Genomic DNA, 18611 nt, shown 5'->3' on the forward strand with positions numbered 1-18611 from the left:
ATGCACCGAACCTCCCTTACAGTTCATATGTTGACTTTTTGGGTAACGTAGTTTTAAATGATATGTTTACGTTCCTCCCAAAAAGTGAAGCGCACTAAGTTGGTCCAAACTCCTTATTCCATCCACTTTTCGGCTCGATACTTTAATGCGATGTACATGTGAGGAACTTTTGTTGGGGATTCTCACCCGAGTTCTAAGAATTTGGACCTCAAGATGGCTCTCATGGAAGACCAGGATAATAACTAATAAATCAATTATCAGTAAAACCATATCCAAGATGAGGGCCTAAGAATCTGGATAGGGTGTAAGTGAGGCAAGAATTGGGATCAAATCGGGAATGGTAGTGACGGCTCAAACATCCTAATGTATGCCCAAAGAGTGAAAAGTCCCTCCAAATGCTATAATCATCCCTATTTTAAATAACCATATCTTTTCCATCACCCCTGTGAGGTAGCACTACTAGAGGAAGTAATGTACATACACCATCTCACTTCCCAGTGTTAGTACCTTTTTTTGCTAGCTACCTTATTTGTTTTTGCATTCCATGTTCCCATTGAGCTCTCTCCCTGATCACATTCTAAGGCCCTCTGATCTAGAGCAATAGACAACTAGGCCTAAGCCACAGTGCTCGGGTGAGGGCGATTCCTTCTTAGAGTTGCCTATCCATAGACCCCTATCTCTCCCTATGGTAGGTAAACTCATTCTACATGGACCTCCGAATAACTATGGATCCTGCTTCCAATTTACACAAAAATCAAGGTTGGGTTATGTAAAAACTAAAAAAATCCACAGATTGAACTGATCTGGATAATTCAGCCAAATGAATTGAGCTGCTAAGATGACTATGCTTGATCAGGCCGAACTAACTTATGTGCTTCACCGAGATTGGATCTGACAAGCTAGCACTATAATCATCGAGATTCCATGAGGTAGAATTTTACCACCAGCTGATCTATTGGGATGAGATGAATTATATTTGTTCAAACTAACAAAGGGGAGGTTGGATGAACTAACCTTTTGTCAGCTCTTGAATATGACTTGCATATAAAGGGGCTATTAAAGGACCAGGGTCTGATCCCCGGGTCACTCTGACAATCGAGTCAGTTTTCAAGTTATTGATGGCTCCGTTTGGATTAGCTGTTTTTGGGTTTGTTTTTCAAAAGGACCAGGGTCTGTTTTTGGGTTTGTTTTTAGGAAATGAGAAGTAAAGAGTTGAGTAAGTATCAGATGCCCTCCCTTTGATGGTCTGTGCCTATATTTATAGGAATGAACAAATCATAAATGGATCCTTTAGTGATTATCCTATGAGTTTCTGATAAAGATGACAATCTAATAATTATTTCATGGATTCCTGATAGGGATAATCCTTTAGTGATTGTATCATGAGTTAGGATGATTATTTAGTAATGTTATCAAGTTAGTGGGGATAATTCTGATAGTTTATTCACTTATCAATTAATAACAATATAAGTCTTATATATAGATTTGGACATAACTATAGTTTGACTCTATCCAACCAACGTAGTTCGGTCATGACAATTTAGCTATAATAATTCGGCCATGACAATTCAGCCATGATACCTCAGCCATGATATATGTCAGGTATTAATTTTTTCAACCTCTACAATACCCCCCAAATCGAATATTTTTCAATTTGGGATATATCCGATCTGTTACCTATGCATATATTTTTCGTGGGTCATTCTATCTTGTGTAGATAATTTTAATCAAGAGCTCATTAAAGCTATTAATTGACTACCTTGTATAGGTAGATCATTGCAAATGGTCTAAAAATTTTTAAGTTGAGAAATTTGGTTAGATCTCTTGAGTTTATTATAATAACTTAGTTTAGATCGTCTAAATTGTTATGTCAAGTTGACTTATCAAAACTTTAGACAACCATTTTGTTGTGGTGGTGTTAGCTCATATGTTAATTTTGGCAACGTAGAAGAGATCTTCTCATAGATCAGCTTGTCACCTTATGCTGAGCTCTACAGTTCATCATTTACAGCAATTTTCATCTTTTGATAAATTCTACATCTCAACATCATTTGATATGTTCGGCTCATAGCTTAGCTTTTCATCTTATGATGAGCTTTGCAGCTCATCATCTTGAAATAAGCTATGGAGTTCAGGGCATCATTTGATGAGCTCAACTCATAGTTCAGTTTGTCATGTTGCGATGAGTTTTTCTGATAAATCAACTTGTCACCTTGTGATGAATTCTTTAACTCATTATCTTTTGGTGAATGATGCGACGGCCAAGAACGCAATCCGAGCTGAGCTGCTGCGAACCGAGCTGGCTGTGCAGCCGAACTGAAGGGGAAAACAAACAGGCTATCCTGCAAAGAAAGAATAACAGCGGGACTAAAGTCCCCGAAATAGCTCACGGTCAAGTCATTAGAGCTTATGAGTAGGGTAACAATAGAGAGTACTGTGGATGGCATCCCTTGAGTTGTCGCGTAGTGCCATATTTATAGGCTTAATGGGTAGTAGTTTCCATATAGGAGTCGGAGTCCCCTTAGGATTCGGATCCCTTCTAGGGTTTCGTAGGACAACCCCTAAAGGTCCAGAGGCGGCAGCCCACTAGGCCCACTTCATGGAGAGGCGGCGGCCACGGCCGAACTGACCTCTCTCTGTCCCGAGCTGAGGTGTCCGAGCTGTGGGATCTCTATTGCCTAGCTCGCGTGTGCCACAGTCGAGCTGACACGTGTCACATGTGGATTGGCCCAACTAAAGTGAACTTTATAGTTTGTCATCTTTTGATGAGTTCAATAGTTCGACATCTTTTGATGGCCTTTGCGGTTTTGCATCTTTTAATGCCCTCTACTTGCAGCTCAATTCATCATCTTGCGCTGAGTTTGGTAGTTCGGCATCATTGTTTACCTCTACAATTCGGCATATTTTGATGAGTTTGGTTCGTAGTTCAGCTCGTCATATTGTGATGAGTTTTTCTCATAGACCAACTCGTCACTTGTGATGATCTCTTTAGTTCGTCATTTTTTGGTAAAACTTTGTAGTTCGTCATCTTCTAATAAACTTGACAGTTCAACATCTTTTGATGACCTCTGCAATTTGGCATCTTTTGATGCCCTCTGCTTGTAGTTTAACTCATCATCTTGTGATAATTTAGGTTGTTCGGGATCTTTTAATCTTCTTTGCTCGCTCTTCAAGGCCCAAATTTTGCTCTTCAATTCGGTAACTTTCATCTAAGTAAGATTGGCTCTTTATTCTTTTCCCTAGTTATTATGCAACTAGAGTTTGCTTTCGAGGACCTTAACTCATTAGTTTTCACCGAGATAGATATACACATCTTTTCTTATTTAGTCATCTTGTAACCAACTTTTGGTTTTTTTGATATCTTTATTCATCAAATTTTGCCACGATGCGATCAAATCGAATTCTCTTCTCTAGTCATTGTGTGACCAGAATTTGTTCTTTGAGGATCTTAACTCTTTAGTTTTCGTCAATGTGGGGTCTTCTACTTTTTAGCTTCTCATTGTGTGATGAGCTCTTCGCCTCATCATCTAGTGATGAGGTCTTTAGTGAGGTCTTCTTGCTTTCTTCTTATTACTTTATGAGAATACTTTTTCATTTGATTTTACTGAATGTGGTGAAATGGTCATAAGTTTGGAAGGCATGCTTGTAGGATATTTTTGTATCGTTATTCATAGGAGAAGCACAACTGTCGATTCCCACAGATAGCGTCAATTGTAAAAATAGAAAAAATCCACAAGTCGAACTGATATGGATAGTTTAGCTAATAAGCTAAGATATGGAGATAACTACGCTTGACCAAGCTAAACTGACATAAGGGCCTAACTAAGCCAACCTGGGTAATGTGTATCTGACAAGTTAACATTATAATCATCGAGATTCCATGAGATAGAATATTACAACCAACTAACCTGTTGGGACGAGATGAACTATATTTGTTCAAACTAACATAGGGGAGGTTAGATGACTTGACCTTCTGTCAACTCTTGAATATGACCTACATACAAAGAGGATGTCAAAGGATCGGGGTCTAATCCCCAAGGTTACTGTAATGATCAAGTCAATTTCTGAGTTACTGATATTTTTAGGAAAGAAGAAGTAGAGAGTTGAGTAAGTATTAGATATCCTACCTTTAATGGTCTATACCTGTATTTATACCCTTGAATTCCTGATAAAAATGACCATCAAATAATTATCTCATGAGTTCTTGATAGGGATAATCCTTTAGTGATTATCTTATGAGTTAGGATGATCATTTAGTAATGTTATCAAGTTATTGAAGATAATTCTAATAGTTTATTCACTTATCCATTAATAACAGTATGAGTCTTATCTATGGACTTGGACATGACTACAGTTCGGCCATGTCCAATCAATGTAGTTAGGTCATAATGATTCAGTCATGATAGCTTGATCATGATAGTTCGGCCATGAGAGCTCGGCCATGATATATGTCAGGTATTAATTTTTTCAACCTCTACAGATTACAAGGTGTAGTGGGCCAATCTACGGATGCCATGTGTCAATTCGGATTGGGCAATCTGTCTGCTCGGACCAATCAGTTCGGGCGTAAGGGGGCGCCAGCTCGGCCGTGCCTGCCGCATTTCAGCAGAATGGGCCTTGTGGGCCGCGACCCCTAAACCTTTCGGAGCTCGCAGGCGAAATCCTAGAAGGACTCCCTCTCTACTAGGACTCATAGTTTTATAAGAAAACTGCTACCCACAAGCCTATAAATATAGCACTTCAAGACAACACAAGGTACGCCATCTACAGTATTCCATACTGCTACTCTGCTCATAAGCTCTACTGACTTGATCGTTGGAGCTACTCTAGGGAACTAGCCCCCTCCGTCCATTTTTCTCTGCAGGACAGCTCGTTCATCCTCTCCCCATCAGCTCGGCCATTCTCTGTCCACTCTGCTCGTGGCAGCTCAGCTCGGATCGCGTTCTTGGCGGTCACATCAATTGGCGTTGTCTGTGGGAAACACGTTGTTCCTTTCACGAATCATGCCGAGAACTAGATCTCAGAGAAACGCCGATGGGTCCAAGTGGAACGAGCAAGGCGACCCCCAACATTCACATCAGGATCCTACACTGAGGAATGATGGAACGGAGCCCTCGCGAATCCCACCTAAGCAATTTGTGCAGGCGGTAGCAGGAAATCTGCCCACCTTTGAGGCTATTATGAATTACCTAAAGGGCAGTCCGAAGGCCGTCACGACCAGGAGCCCAAGGCACGAAGGATGGACGGAACCACGTCATCAAGGTCTCGAACAGGAGCCCTGACCCCCGGCCAAAACGAGCGCGGAAGGAGTTCACGCGTGAACAGATCGAGGTCATCAAGCCCTCTCACAAGAACTCCCGAACTGAGCACTCGGAGCCCTTCCAAGGTCTCCTGAGAAGGGAGCTCTCTTCGAGAAAAGAAGATTACCAGATTCAGGACGAGTTGGATATGTTGTTAGATCCGGAAGCGGACAAATGCACCGCTTCCTCCTTTGTACCGGACATCGAGAGTTACCTTTTGCCCGCAAGGTTCAAAATACCAACTATGAAGTCCTATGATGAGACCACGGATCCAGAGGATCATATGTTCACATTTTTTACTCATATGCACTTATAGACAGTTGCTGATGCGATCCGATGCAAAACTTTCCCGATGTTTTTAGAAGGCAAGGCGCGTCAATGGTTTCAGGGACTACCACCCAGGTCAATTCGTTCCTTCAGTTAGCTCGCACGCCTGTTCGCAGCCCAGTTCATCTCGTCGCGAATTTTTTACCAAGAGCACTGCTCACCTGATGACAGTTTAGCAGAGGTCTGAGGAATCCCTACGGGAGTACGTGGAACGATTCAATAATGAGTCTCTCCAGGTCCGGGACAAGGACGATCAAGTTGTCATGGCTGTTTTCATTAATGGATTGCATAAGCAGAAGCTGTACATTGAGTTCGTCGAAAAGCCTCCCAGGTCAATTTCGGGAGATACTGGATCGAGCTCACGAGAAAGGCAATGTCGAAGAGGCCAATCATTTAAAGAGTGCTTAGGAAAGACTAAGGGACGACAGGCGCAGAAAGAGTGCTAATCAAGGGGAGGCGCAACCTAGTCAAGCTTGAAAGCATACCTCCGACCGCCTATTTAGGAGTCAGCCCTTTGAGAGAGAGAGAGGGTCTGGACTTCTCTCACAACGCCCCGGACTCATGTCCTCGTGGTAATGGAACAGGAAAGCCTTTCCTGACCTCCGCGACAATTGCTCGGTGATAAGAGCCGACGAGACCAGAGTTTGTATTGTGCTTACCATCGCGACGTAGGGCATAATACCGAAAATTGTTGTCACCTCAAGAAAGATATCGAAGAGCTGATTAAACGAGGGCACCTAAGGCAATTCATACGAGACGGACGAGCTGGCCAGAGGCAAAGGGGACACAAACGAGAACGCACGAGCTACCCGCGCGACCGATCTCAGGGCACCCGTGATCGAACTCTCGAACTGGGAGCGTAGAACTTAGCAAGGGTAATCAACACAATTGCTAGAGGACCAGTTGGAGGGGATAGTCATGCAGCTCGGCGGAGCAACCGTCCACCTCCTGATGGAGAGAGTTCGAGCAAGCAGTTGAAGATGTACGAAAAGATCATTTACGGACCTGAAGACGCAATACCTCTTGCCTCTAATAATCACGAGACCATTGTGATAGAGGTCATCATGTGCAACTATAAAGTCAAGAAGGTATACATAGACAATGGAAGCACTATTGACGTGCCGTACTATAAGACCTTTAAGGAACTGCAGTTGGAGGACAAGCAGCTCATCCCTGTATGAACTCCTCTAATTAGCTTTGCGGCGCCACCCGTACGACCAGAGGGAATGATAACCCTCATAATCACGGTGGAGGTGTCGTCGAAATGCCGAACTATTCCATTGAATTTCTCAGTAGTAAGGGAGACATCTTCATATAACATGATTCTGGGGTGGCCAACCTTGAACGCACTCCGAGCTGTCTGCTCGACCTTGCACCTCAACATGAAATTCCCCATGCCGGCGGGAGTAGATGAAGTGCTGGGGGATCCAGAGGTGTTACATCGCAACTCTCAAATGCAAGGAAAAGTTGGTAGCTCAAACAGTCTATTTAGAGCCTTGGAAGCCCGTGGAGAAAAATGAGAGATTGGAGATGGATGAGGGGTTGGTCGAACTGCCGATCAGCCCAGAATGACTCGATCGTGTGGTCCAGGTAGGCTCGTGCCTGAGTGAGCTGACTCGGAGGGCACTAAAATCCCTTTTAAAGGAGTACACAGAAATTTTCACCTGGAGTGCAGAGGACATACCCGAGATTCCGCCCGAACTGGCAATGCACAAGCTTCACGTCGACCCCAGCATCCGACCTGTGAAGCAGAAAAAGAGAAACTTTGTGCCCGAACGGAATGAGGTTGTTAAGAGCGAGGTAGGCAAGCTGTTGGAGGCGAAGATTGTAAAAAAGGTCTACTACCCGACCTGACTGGCTAACCCAATGCTGGTCAAGAAGGATGAAAAGGCCTGGAAGATGTGTGTGGATTTCACCGACCAAAATAAGACTTGCCCGAAGGACTGCTACCCTCTCCCGCGAATAGATCAGTTTGTGGACTCCACTACGGAATATGAGATCTTCTGTTTCCTGGACGCCTTCAAGGGGTATCATCAGATAGCTATGGATGAGAAGGATTAGGAAAAGATCTCATTCATCACTGAATACGGTACCTATTGCTATGTCACCATGCCGTTTGGACTAAAAAACGCAGGTATAACATACCAAAGGTTGGTGAACAAGTTATTCAAATAGCAGATCGATCGGAATATGGAGGTTTATGTGGATGACATGCTAGTAAAGAGCCGGACTCAGGAGCAGTTCATCACCAATCTCCGGGAGATCTTCGACGTTCTCCGGAGCTCACGCATGCGGTTGAATCCCAAGAAATGCACGTTTGGAGTCAGATCGGGTAAATTCTTAGGGTATATGATATCCAAAAACGAAGTAAGTGCTAACGTTGATAAGGTAAAGGCTATCATAGATATGGCTCCCCTCAGAAACATTAAGGAAGTATAGCGCTTAGCTGGTAGGATGGCAACCCTGAACAGGTTCCTATCCAAATCGGCAGCTTGGGATTCACCTTTTTTCAAGACCCTAAAAAGAAATCCTCAATTCGAATGGACTCCGGAGTGCCAAAAAGTATTCGACGAACTGAAGACCCACATTGCCCAGCGGTCAGCCTTAACCTCTTCCGGACAGGGAAAAACCCTGTTCATATACCTAACTGTGGGGGAGGAGGCAATCAACGCGGTGTTAGTTCGAGAGGAAGACAAGATCTAGAAGCTTGTGTACTTTGTCAGCCGAGCTTTGCAAGGGGCAAATGCGAGGTATTCCACGGTTAAACGGTATGTCCTGACGTTAGTTCACGCAGCTTAGAAGCTTAGGTCATACTTCCAAACTCATCGCATCGTAGTAGTGACCGACCAGCCTTTGAAACAGATCCTATCCAAATTAGACGTATCAGGAAGAATGGTTAAGTGGGCTGTCGAGTTGTCCAAATACAACCTCGGGTACCGGCCCCGAACAGCCATCAAGATTCAAGCCCTGGCTGACTTTATAGCAAAAGACATTTCCTTTAGGCAGTCGGGATCCAAACAGGCCGGAGAGGCTGGCACTAGCTCGGCTGAGGTCACCTAAGCGGGAGAGGATCTTGTGCGAGTTGAAATCAAACAGACCGGAAAGACTGGCACTAAGCTAGCAGAGGCCACCCAGGCCAGAGAGGCTCTTCCGCGAGCTGAGGTCGAACAGGCCGGAGAGATTGGTACCTAGCCAGCTGATGCTACATAGGCCGAAGAAACTCCTATGCAAGCTGAGGCCAAACGGATTGAAGAGGCCGCTGGGCGAGTCAAGGCTGAGGAGAACAAGGGGGCCACCGAACAGGCCACCTAGGTTTGGGCACTGTATGTTGACGGATCTTCCATCAAAGAAGGGTGAGGAGCAGGGCTCCTCTTGACTAGTCCCACCAAAGAAGAGCTGGCATATGCCCTGAGGTTCGACTTCAGAATCTCCAATAATGAGTTCGAATATGAGGCTCTGATCGCGGGCATGGATATAACTCAAAAATTGGGGGCCGAATCACTGAACGTCTATAGCGACTCGTAGCTGATAGTAAACCAGGTCCTGGGGAATTACAAAATCAAAGAAGAGCCGCTGAAGAAGTACGCCACCAAGGTGCACGAGCTGAGGAGCTAGTTCAAGCGTTTCACGCTCAAACAGATCCCACGTAACCGGAATAAAAAAGCCGACGTTCTGTCCAAACTGGCCTCCACTTTGCTCGGCACGTTAAACAAAGAAGTGTTGGTGGAGGTCGTTAAGGGTCGGGCGTATGAGCAGTTGGACATAGCGGTCGTTCAGGTGATGAGCTCTTGGATGGATCCTACTGTTCAGTACTTAGCCAATGGAGAACTCCCCTCCAACAAGATAGAAGCTCGAAAAGTTCTTCTCAAGTCACAGAGATATGTACTCACAGGCGGAACACTGTACAGAAAATCCTACTTGCAGCTGTGGCTGAAGTGTGTAACGCCTGAGGAGGGGAGCTACATTCTGCGCGAATTGCATGAGAGCATATATGAAAATCATGTCGGCCCACGAGTTCTAGCCAAGAAGGGCATGTTTTCCGGATACTACTGGCCGATTATCTTCCGGGACTTAGCCGAACTGGTGGCAAAATGTAAGTCATGCCAACTGCACGTGCCAATTCATCATGCCCCGACTCAGGAGACGGTCCCTTTTCAGAGCCCATGGCCATTCTTCCAGTGGAGAATTGACCTGCTAGGTCCTTTTTCCCGGGCTCTAAGGGGATATGGACATCTGGTGGTGGCAATAAACTACTTCACTAAGTGGGTAAAAGTTGAGCCTCTCAGCACCATTAGTAGCAAATTGATTCAAAAGTTCCTTTGAAAGAACGTAGTTTGTCGGTTCGGCATACCACGAGCCCTGATCTCAAACAATGGCAGACAATTCGCTGACAGTTCCCTCCAAGATTGGTGCTCCGAGCTCGAAATTCAGTAGCACTTCACTTCCGTAGGGCATTCACAAGCTAACGGTCAGGTTGAGAATGTCAATAGAACCATCCTGCATGACTTGAAGACACGGATAGAATCTGTCCGAACTAGGTGGATAGACGAGCTGTCGACCATACTGTGGGCTTACCGGACTACACCCCGAACTGCTACCCAGGAAACTCCATTTGTCTTAACTTATGGGGCGGAGGCGATAATCCCAGCAGAAATTGGTGTGCCCTCGGGCAGGGTGCAGCATTTTGTAACCCAAGATAATGAGGAGGAGATGCGGCTCAACTTAGACCTGTTCGAACAGCAGAGGGAAGAAACAGCCATAAGAATGGCCAAGTACAAAGGACAGGTTGCGCGGTACTACAACGTTAGGGTAAGACACATGTCATTCAAACCAGGAGACTTGGTGCTACGAAAGAACTCGGTAAGTCATGCTGTTGGCACAAGCAAGCTAGATCCGAGCTGGGAGAGCCCCTATGTGGTAAAGGAAACAGATTGAGTTGGCTACTGTAAGTTAGCTCACCTCAGCGAGGAAGAAGTCCCGCGCACATGACACAACTCCAATTTAAGGCTTTTTCATTAGTATTCGGATGCATGACCTGGTTTAATTCGCGTGAGTTTAGATAAGTTAGAAGTCAGTTCGGGGAGCTAGTTGAACTGTTCCAACATGTGTTGAACGTAATTTCTTGTAAGCCAGTTCACATGTGGTTAGTTCGCGCAAGCACATGTATTCAGATATTATGACAAGAAATGAAATTTTGGCTAAGTGTTAAACAAAGGGAAATTTCACTCATTCTCAAGAGAATATACAAAAGGGGGCCATACAAAAATGAATTGGCTAGCTCGGGTCCTACCCTACTTATATCTATACTAAGTGCTATCTAATTTTTTCCCTGGTGCTCCTGTTCGGGTTCGAGGGAAGTCGTAGGCAAGGTAGGGTCGGCTAGCTTGCACCCTTGCTTATAATCCTCCATTAAACGGTCGACCAGCTTCATCGCGTAAGGATTGTAGTTGGACCAACGGTTGAGGTCAAAACCAGGCAGATTCAGCTCTTGCACATCGTTCATGGCTTGCGTATATCTAATCTGCAAGACTGGGCCATTCAGGATGGCCAAGTCAGCCAGAAAGCCCTCCAACCTTTTGAACTCTTGGACGTCCAACTGGCGCCCCTCCTCTAGAGCAGCCTTAACTTGGTTCAGCAACTCGGCGGATTTCTTCTGCTCCTCTTGTAGTTGCGCGGTCAAGTCGGAAGTCTTCTTCTTCTCCAGCTCGCCGGCCGCCTGGGCATCTGTGAGCTGTTTCTTCAAAGACTCCATCTCGGCCTCAGCAGCATTGAGTTGGTCTTTTAATTTATCCTTAGCCATCCCGACATGAGACAGCGTCTCGTTCATGTTTTCATATCTTCTTGACAGCTCGGAGCCGGCCACGTTCAGCTGCATTTGACAACCAATAAAGTGAACCAAGGGACTTAATTTTGAAAGTAAGTTAAGTAAACAACTAGCTCAAGACTGATCTGGGCCGTGCTGAGATAGTAATGCTGCAGACCTCGGCATCTGAACCGACTCGTATAAAATTGTAGTCATGTGGGACCACCGCACTTTGGAGAACCTCCCGAGCAGCCTCTGAAAACTGAGCCCGGTCATTGACCGACAACCCCCATTTCGGGCAGAAATGCATGGGAAGTGGGTGCTCAGCTCGGACGTCTACTTCAGGGGGATGACGTTCCTCTACCGCTACATCGCCGAATGAGATTCAGACAAGGCCTGCTGTTCAGCAGAATTCATCCCATAATGGTCGGACTGCGGGGTGAGAGCAGATCGCTCTAGCTGGGTCGGCGAGGAAGTGACCTCAGTTCGTGCCCTCTTGCCGTCGACTTCTTCCTCTTTTTCTTGCTAGGCCCCTTCACCGGAGAGGATTGAGCTAGCGCCTGCTGGGTAGGTGCGACAGGAGGCGAAGGGGGAGCTGAGCTGGTAGGGGTAGTAGAGGGGGCAGGAGTGCTCGAGTTGCCAACTCCACCCATGAATAGCAGTTGGGAGAATCTTTTCACTGCAGAAAAATGGTGAGAGGTCAGATCGGACAAAAAAAAAGGAGAAGAAAAATTTACGGCCAGCCAGCTCTTCTAGGGTGAGTGGCTTGAGATCAGGAGCAGGGTCGGTCACTCTGCCAGAATCAGCCCCGCAGACCAGAGTTGAGCATTACTGAATTCCTTCACATTCAAACGCGTGTCCGAACTGACCAGTCGGTCTAGCTCGGCAGCAGGAAGAGGTGAAGGGAGAGGGTCGAACACTTGGATATCCTCCTTCCAAGTCGGGGAAGGAAAACCAGTGTTTTTCACAAAGAAGAACTGAGCCTTCCAACCCTTGATAAAGGAAGGGGTGCCAGAAAACAGCTCGCGGGTTGGGAACTCTGCTCCGCCCCTAAGAGCAAAGTAGAATCAACCGTGAACCTGACCCATTACTTTTATCTGAAAGAAGGACCTGAATAGCTCCAAGGAGTAGGGAATCTCCAGAATTGTACAAAGCATGAAAAAACCTAGGATCGACCGAATTGCATTGGGAGTGAGCTAGGTCACTCGGATTCCCCAGAAGATCAGAATTTGAAAGAGAAACTGGGGAATAGGAAGGTGAAGGCCCGCTATCAGCTGGTCCTTGTAGATCGCCACGAACCCATGGGGAGGTCGGCAAGCAACCTCCCCAGGTTGGGCAGCTCGGGCTTTGAACTGATGGGGAATGCCGTATTTCTCCACCAGCTCATCCACAGCCCCCTGATCTAGGATAAGGGGGATGAAATCTACCTCTCCGAAATCAATGTCAGGACCCCTGGAGGGTCCCTCCCTGGCTCGAAGTGAAGGTGCCTCGAGCGGAATTGCTTCATCAGCAATTCCGGCTACGGGCTGATCGAATTGAGCCATTGCTCTGACAGGAGAAGGAGGGAGGAAGGAATATACTCTGACTCGGATGAATTCGGAGATGAAAAGCTGGAAGAAGAAGGAGAGGAAGAAATGATTTCTATGGGAATAGATCGGGTTGCTCTACGCCTGGGGGCCGAACTAGTTATGTCGGAATGTGTAGAAGAAGAAGACATAAAAGGATAAAAGAAAACTTACTGGTGAGAAGGGGAGGATAGCTAGGTGATGCTTAGAAGGATAGGTGAACACACTTTCGATCGAGCTCTAGGCTAGACGCATGAACAGACTTGGAAAAAAGAATGAACGAGCTGACTCTTAACCGAACTCACGACAAGACTGGAGAGGGAAGGAGATGTGCGAGCTGATTAAAAAATCTGCGAGCTGGGAAATGAGGAAGAAAGAGTGAAAGTGACGTCTGGTAGGGCCTATTTATAGGCCACCAGAGCGGGAAGACGAAGCGTTCCGAATTAAATTCCAAATTTATTACCGAAAAATCTCTATACTGCGCGACGATTGAACTGGTAACCATCATTATGATGGGACGTGACACACCAAGTGACGGATGCCTGGGCGAACGTGGCAGTTACCCAAGCCAAGACGGCAATCATGGGATCGTGAGCCCCACACCGAACTGACCTGTCGCCTCGAAACTTGGTCTAGATTCATGCGACCTTTCGATGACTCTAGACTCTGGGGAGGGCTTGTGCAGTGGGCCAATCTACGGATGCCACATGTCAGTTCGGATTGGGTGATCTGTCTGCTCGGACCAGTCAGTTCGGGCGTAAGGGGGCGCTAGCTCAGTCGTGCCCGCCACCTTTTAGCAGGATGGGCCTTGTGGGCTACGACCCCCGAACCTTTCGGAGCAAACAGGCGAAACCCTAGAAGGACTCCCTCTCTACTAGGACTCATAGTTCTATAAGGAAACTGCTGCCCACAAGCCTATAAATACAGCACTTCAAGGCAACACAAGGTACGCCATATACAGTACTCCATACTGCTGCTATGCTCATAAGCTCTACTGACTTGATCGTCGGAGCTACTCCGGAGAACTAACCTCTTCTGTCCATTTTTCTCTGCAGGACGGCTCGTTCGTCCTCTCCCCATCAGCTCGGCCATTCTCTGTCCACTCTACTCGTGGCAACTCAGATCAGATCGCATTCTTGTTAGTCGCATCACAAGGCTTCTAATTCCAATTCTAGTATCAAATAGAGTGCCTAAAAGAACTCCCAAACTATCCAGTATCAAAAACTTTAAAGGAGCAAAAAGATCAAATAAGTAATTTCAAGTTACCCATATGAGGAGATTCATTTTAATCAATTCTAAAACATCTTGTAAGTGATATCATCCCTTTATCAAATAAAAAGGAGCGAAAAAAGAACGAGCAAATACATTTAATGGTCTGGGTTGTTTCTCTAAAATCCTTCACTCACTCAATTTGACAATTCTTTTCCTCTCCTCTTTAATCTGATAAAGAGGTTGAAATAATTATAAGATGTTTTAGGATTGACAAGATATATCAGGTCATTTGGATGTTAAAAATTTTTTATTTGACATTTTTGCCCCTTTAAAGTCCATGTGTAGGTTCGGCGATGCTTTCTAGTGAAAATGTGGTCTCAACTAGAGTTTGCAGCCAAATTGGTGTTTTCACTTTTGGGAGAGACTTAAATGCATCATATGAAAAGCCAGGGCCCATAAAAGTTCAAACGGCAAAATGTAAGGACATTTCTTGCAAATCTCCTAGAATATTCTTTAGCTTTTGGTTCGCAATCATCTTCCATGATTAGTGGGTAAAGCATCCATCTATTCTCCCGCCAATTGTCATGATTTAAGATATTTCTGCTATAGTCTACACAAAATGTCTATTAAACAAAGTTGTATCTCATGCACAATAAGGTGTGCCAACTTTACTTTTGAAATAAACTGCCAACTTTTAGCTCTGTGTTTGGAGTAGGGTATAAATAGGTACACACCCAAATATTGTTTGCAATAATTATTTCAGATCTGATTACTCAATAGGTCTTGATGTGTAGTTCTGGATTCGGTTGCGATCGGATATATCTAGTTAGCTCAGTTAATTCAACATAATAAAATTTTAATCATTTTAATATTTTATTTTTAGACAAATTTTATTAATAAAATAGTTTCAATACAATGACAATAACACCAACAATCATTCGATCAATAGGACATCTTTGTTTTCGGGAGAGAAAACATGTGCACTAGTAAACTCATAATAATTATATAAAACTAATTTATTTATCTATTCTTATTAATCGGATCATTGGTCAAAACAGGTCGAAATGTGTAAATCTAACCTGTTTAGTATGTGTACAATGTATAATGTCTAAGTAATGGCAGTTGATATAAATATTTTTTATCATATTTTCAATTTTCAATTTTACCCTTGTAAAAATTAATTTTTATCCCAATCATCTAATTACATTTTGCCAATATAACTACTCATAACTATCCTAAATATTGTAACTACAAAATTACTATAATCATATGAATAAAAGTTTTTTCATGAAAAATTTATATAAATTTTTTGTATTTATGTATGTAACAAACAAAATTTATACCAAATTGATTTATTTTAATTATTCCCTAATTGCACACAGATTGGGTGTGCTCTTAACAATAGCGTATACTTCGGATTCAACCAAGTAAAGAAATCTAAAAGGAATTTTATAGCCTGAAATATGGACCGGGTCTGGGTACCCATCTATTCGCATATTTAACAAGGGAAATGATGCTAACCAACGAGGTGGAAGGTAGGGTTCACATTTTATCTCCCATCACCAATGTTTTGAAACTCAAACCATTAATTGAATCGGCGAGGTATTCGGATCGAGATTCAATCAGTCAAATTAGTTTAACCCTGGTTCAATGAATTTGCTTAAAAATAATTTATATAAATATATATGTACAAAATAAGACATGCAATGAACTAATTTAAAACTTTATATGATGAAAAATTTAATATTTTCAAAGAACTTGGATTTTCATATATAAAAATTTTAAATTATAAGTTGAAACAAATAAATTTTATTTCAATCTCAATTGTATCTACCAAAAAAAAAAAATTAAATCCAACCCAAAAATGGCACAACATTCTAAAATTATACAAAATTCATGTCTATGAGAATTAAACATTATGACTTTAAATTTTAAATCATGTATTTGGGATTTAGATATTGCAACTATTTTTTTTTTTAAAAAAGAAACTTCGAGTTCAAAGGAAGTCAAGAAAATAGAAAATAGTGATGCAAACTTGATAAGAGGGAAAAATGAGAAGAAAATGAGTGAATGTGATATTCAATAATTAGTCTTTAGAATTAAGGAAAACCTATTCTTTTTCTATTTAATAGACTAAACAATAAACTGCCGATTCAACTGTTTATTTCAGTTCGCATAGTTCAAACGGTTGTTATCAACCTAAGGTAGACTAAGTGCTTAGGAAAGTTGCCAAGCGGTGTGTTGTAAGCTGATGTGTCGCTTTGTGATTGGTGAAAAAGTTGTAGTCCTCCTCCTCCACGTGGTGGATGCCTGCTCTGTGATGTTGGTTGCGTTTTGACTAAATGAATGGGGTGTATTTTGGCGGGGTGTGTTTTGACTACTTGCATGGAACTGCAAAATGGACTCTTGACTAGGAAAATTAAACTGCTGGTATGGAACACAGCAATGGGTCATAGTGGTCATAATAATAATAGTTGTCAACCTAAGGTGCTGATAATAATGCTACTATCCTTCCAATTTTACCTAATGTCAAGTTTTTGGTGAGATTAGAGTGTGTATTTGGTCAATGTGACAGCTCATGAGTTACCTATTTACCCTTGCCTTAGATGTTTATTTACATTGTCTTTTTGTGAGTTGCCTTAGTTTAGTTGTAATTGGGTTATAGATGTCAAAATAATGGTTAGTCACTGTGCACTTTTCCAGACAGGCCTCTGTTCTTTGCCTCTGATGGTTTCCAACGTTCTCCTTCTGTGCGCCTTTGGAAGCTGCTCTATACGGTCTGTCCTGCATTCTGCAACTGTTATCATGCTTTGTGGTTGGCTTCCGCATTCGGTCACCATTTTCCCTCTCTCGTTTTGTTGTTTCATTTCATCATCAGCTATAAGGTTGGTTTGCTCATTTTTTCCCTTTGCTCGTTCCTCTGTTCTTTTGAATCCTTCGTTTCTATTCGGCAGTTTCAGGATAATTGTCTGGGTTAGTTTTTTGCTTATTGATTTATATGTTTTTTTGCTATTCCTGTTTATGAGCTGTGGCAGCATTAGCTATTTTAATCACTGACTTTGTTGTTTTTCCCCACTTTCCCTGCTGATAAATGTTGGTCTACATATGCCTTTGGTTTCCTGGTAAGCTCATTGTTTAAAAAAAAATTTCCTGCCTTTCTGTTTTTCCCTCTCCAATATCTCATCTTTCTGTTGTTGTCATTTTTTCCATCTTTTGTAGCTTTATTCGATGTCCGTATTTTCCGAATTTTGCTGCCATTTTTGGCCTCCTAGGGAGCCTGCTGTGGAGCTGATCTTCTGCTATGTCTTACGCTAGGAATTTCCTTGCAGGTTAGATGCTTGTTTTGTGGTTTTGTTTGCCTCTTCCTTCCTTGTGCCTGCATTGGTTCATCGCTGTTTTGTCCCTCTTTCCTGGTCATTCCACACTTCACATATTTTCCCCAACATGCATGGCTTCTTCACATCTTTTTGCTTTGTTCATCGCATTAAATTCAAATAGTACCTGCTTCCTGAAAAATTTAAAAAACCCCTTTTAGACCATAGGAAAAAAGACTGCTACAATGACAAAGCAGTACAAATTCTACCATGCAAACGAAGTAATGCATGTGGCTATCGCTCAACAAATTTCTACAGCCTATGGAATCCCAAATTCAATAAACAATGCACAAACAAATCAAAGCATAGGCAAATAGAAGCCAACCTAACTGTAGACAATGGAATTTTAATTAAATTCTAAAAATTACCATTGGTCTATAAATTATTTTTGGTGGCCTATTTCTATCCAATCGGATATTGCCATATGTCACGTACACTTGAAAATTTTGGTTATTAAATGGCCAATTATATTTTGCCACGTGTCAAGTTGGAACGTTCCAATCAATTGAAATTGCGAGGATGTCTCTACCAACCAAATCATATCTACGCGACGTGAAAATTTTTGGATAAATATCTAAATATTTATTTCTTATTAAAGAAATAATATTTGGAGTCGTTTAATCCATATATACTTCTTATATACTACAATATGTTGTCTAATCAAATGGCGCCACGTCACGTGTCCCCGCAGATTTGGCCAATCGAGAAATTACTTATCTCTTTATTAATAAATATAAAATGAAGGGATAATATTTGACTAGTACAGTCCTAATATGACTGCACGTCTTGCAAGACAAGCAAAATGGTACACAGGTCTTCAGCCTCTACCTCTTACTACAGCTATAAATAGGGGTCTCTCAACCAAATCAAGGACACACAGAGACTTCAAGAGGCATCTAATACACTCAAGTATTGAAGCTTCAAGTTACGAAGGGTTGGATCCTCAAACTCTCCAAGTTTTTCGCATATCAAGGCTTGAGCCTCCAAATATTTTCAAATTCTTCAAATCTTCAATATCAAGATTTGAAAG

The 18611-nt window shown here is 43.1% G+C and overlaps 1 protein-coding gene across 1 annotated transcript; it reads left to right on the top strand.

Moving 5' to 3' along the window:
- The first annotated feature begins 7817 nt into the window (after window positions 1-7817).
- Window positions 7818-10562, top strand: LOC140035594 (uncharacterized). The gene is made up of 2 exons (XM_072076886.1): window positions 7818-7959; window positions 10078-10562. The coding sequence occupies exons 1-2, from the start codon at window positions 7818-7820 to the stop codon at window positions 10560-10562; spliced, it is 627 nt and encodes a 208-aa protein (XP_071932987.1).
- Window positions 10563-18611: the final 8049 nt, after the last annotated feature.

Source organism: Coffea arabica, chromosome 2c, assembly GCF_036785885.1.
Source record: "Coffea arabica cultivar ET-39 chromosome 2c, Coffea Arabica ET-39 HiFi, whole genome shotgun sequence".
Classification (NCBI taxonomy): domain Eukaryota; kingdom Viridiplantae; phylum Streptophyta; class Magnoliopsida; order Gentianales; family Rubiaceae; genus Coffea; species Coffea arabica.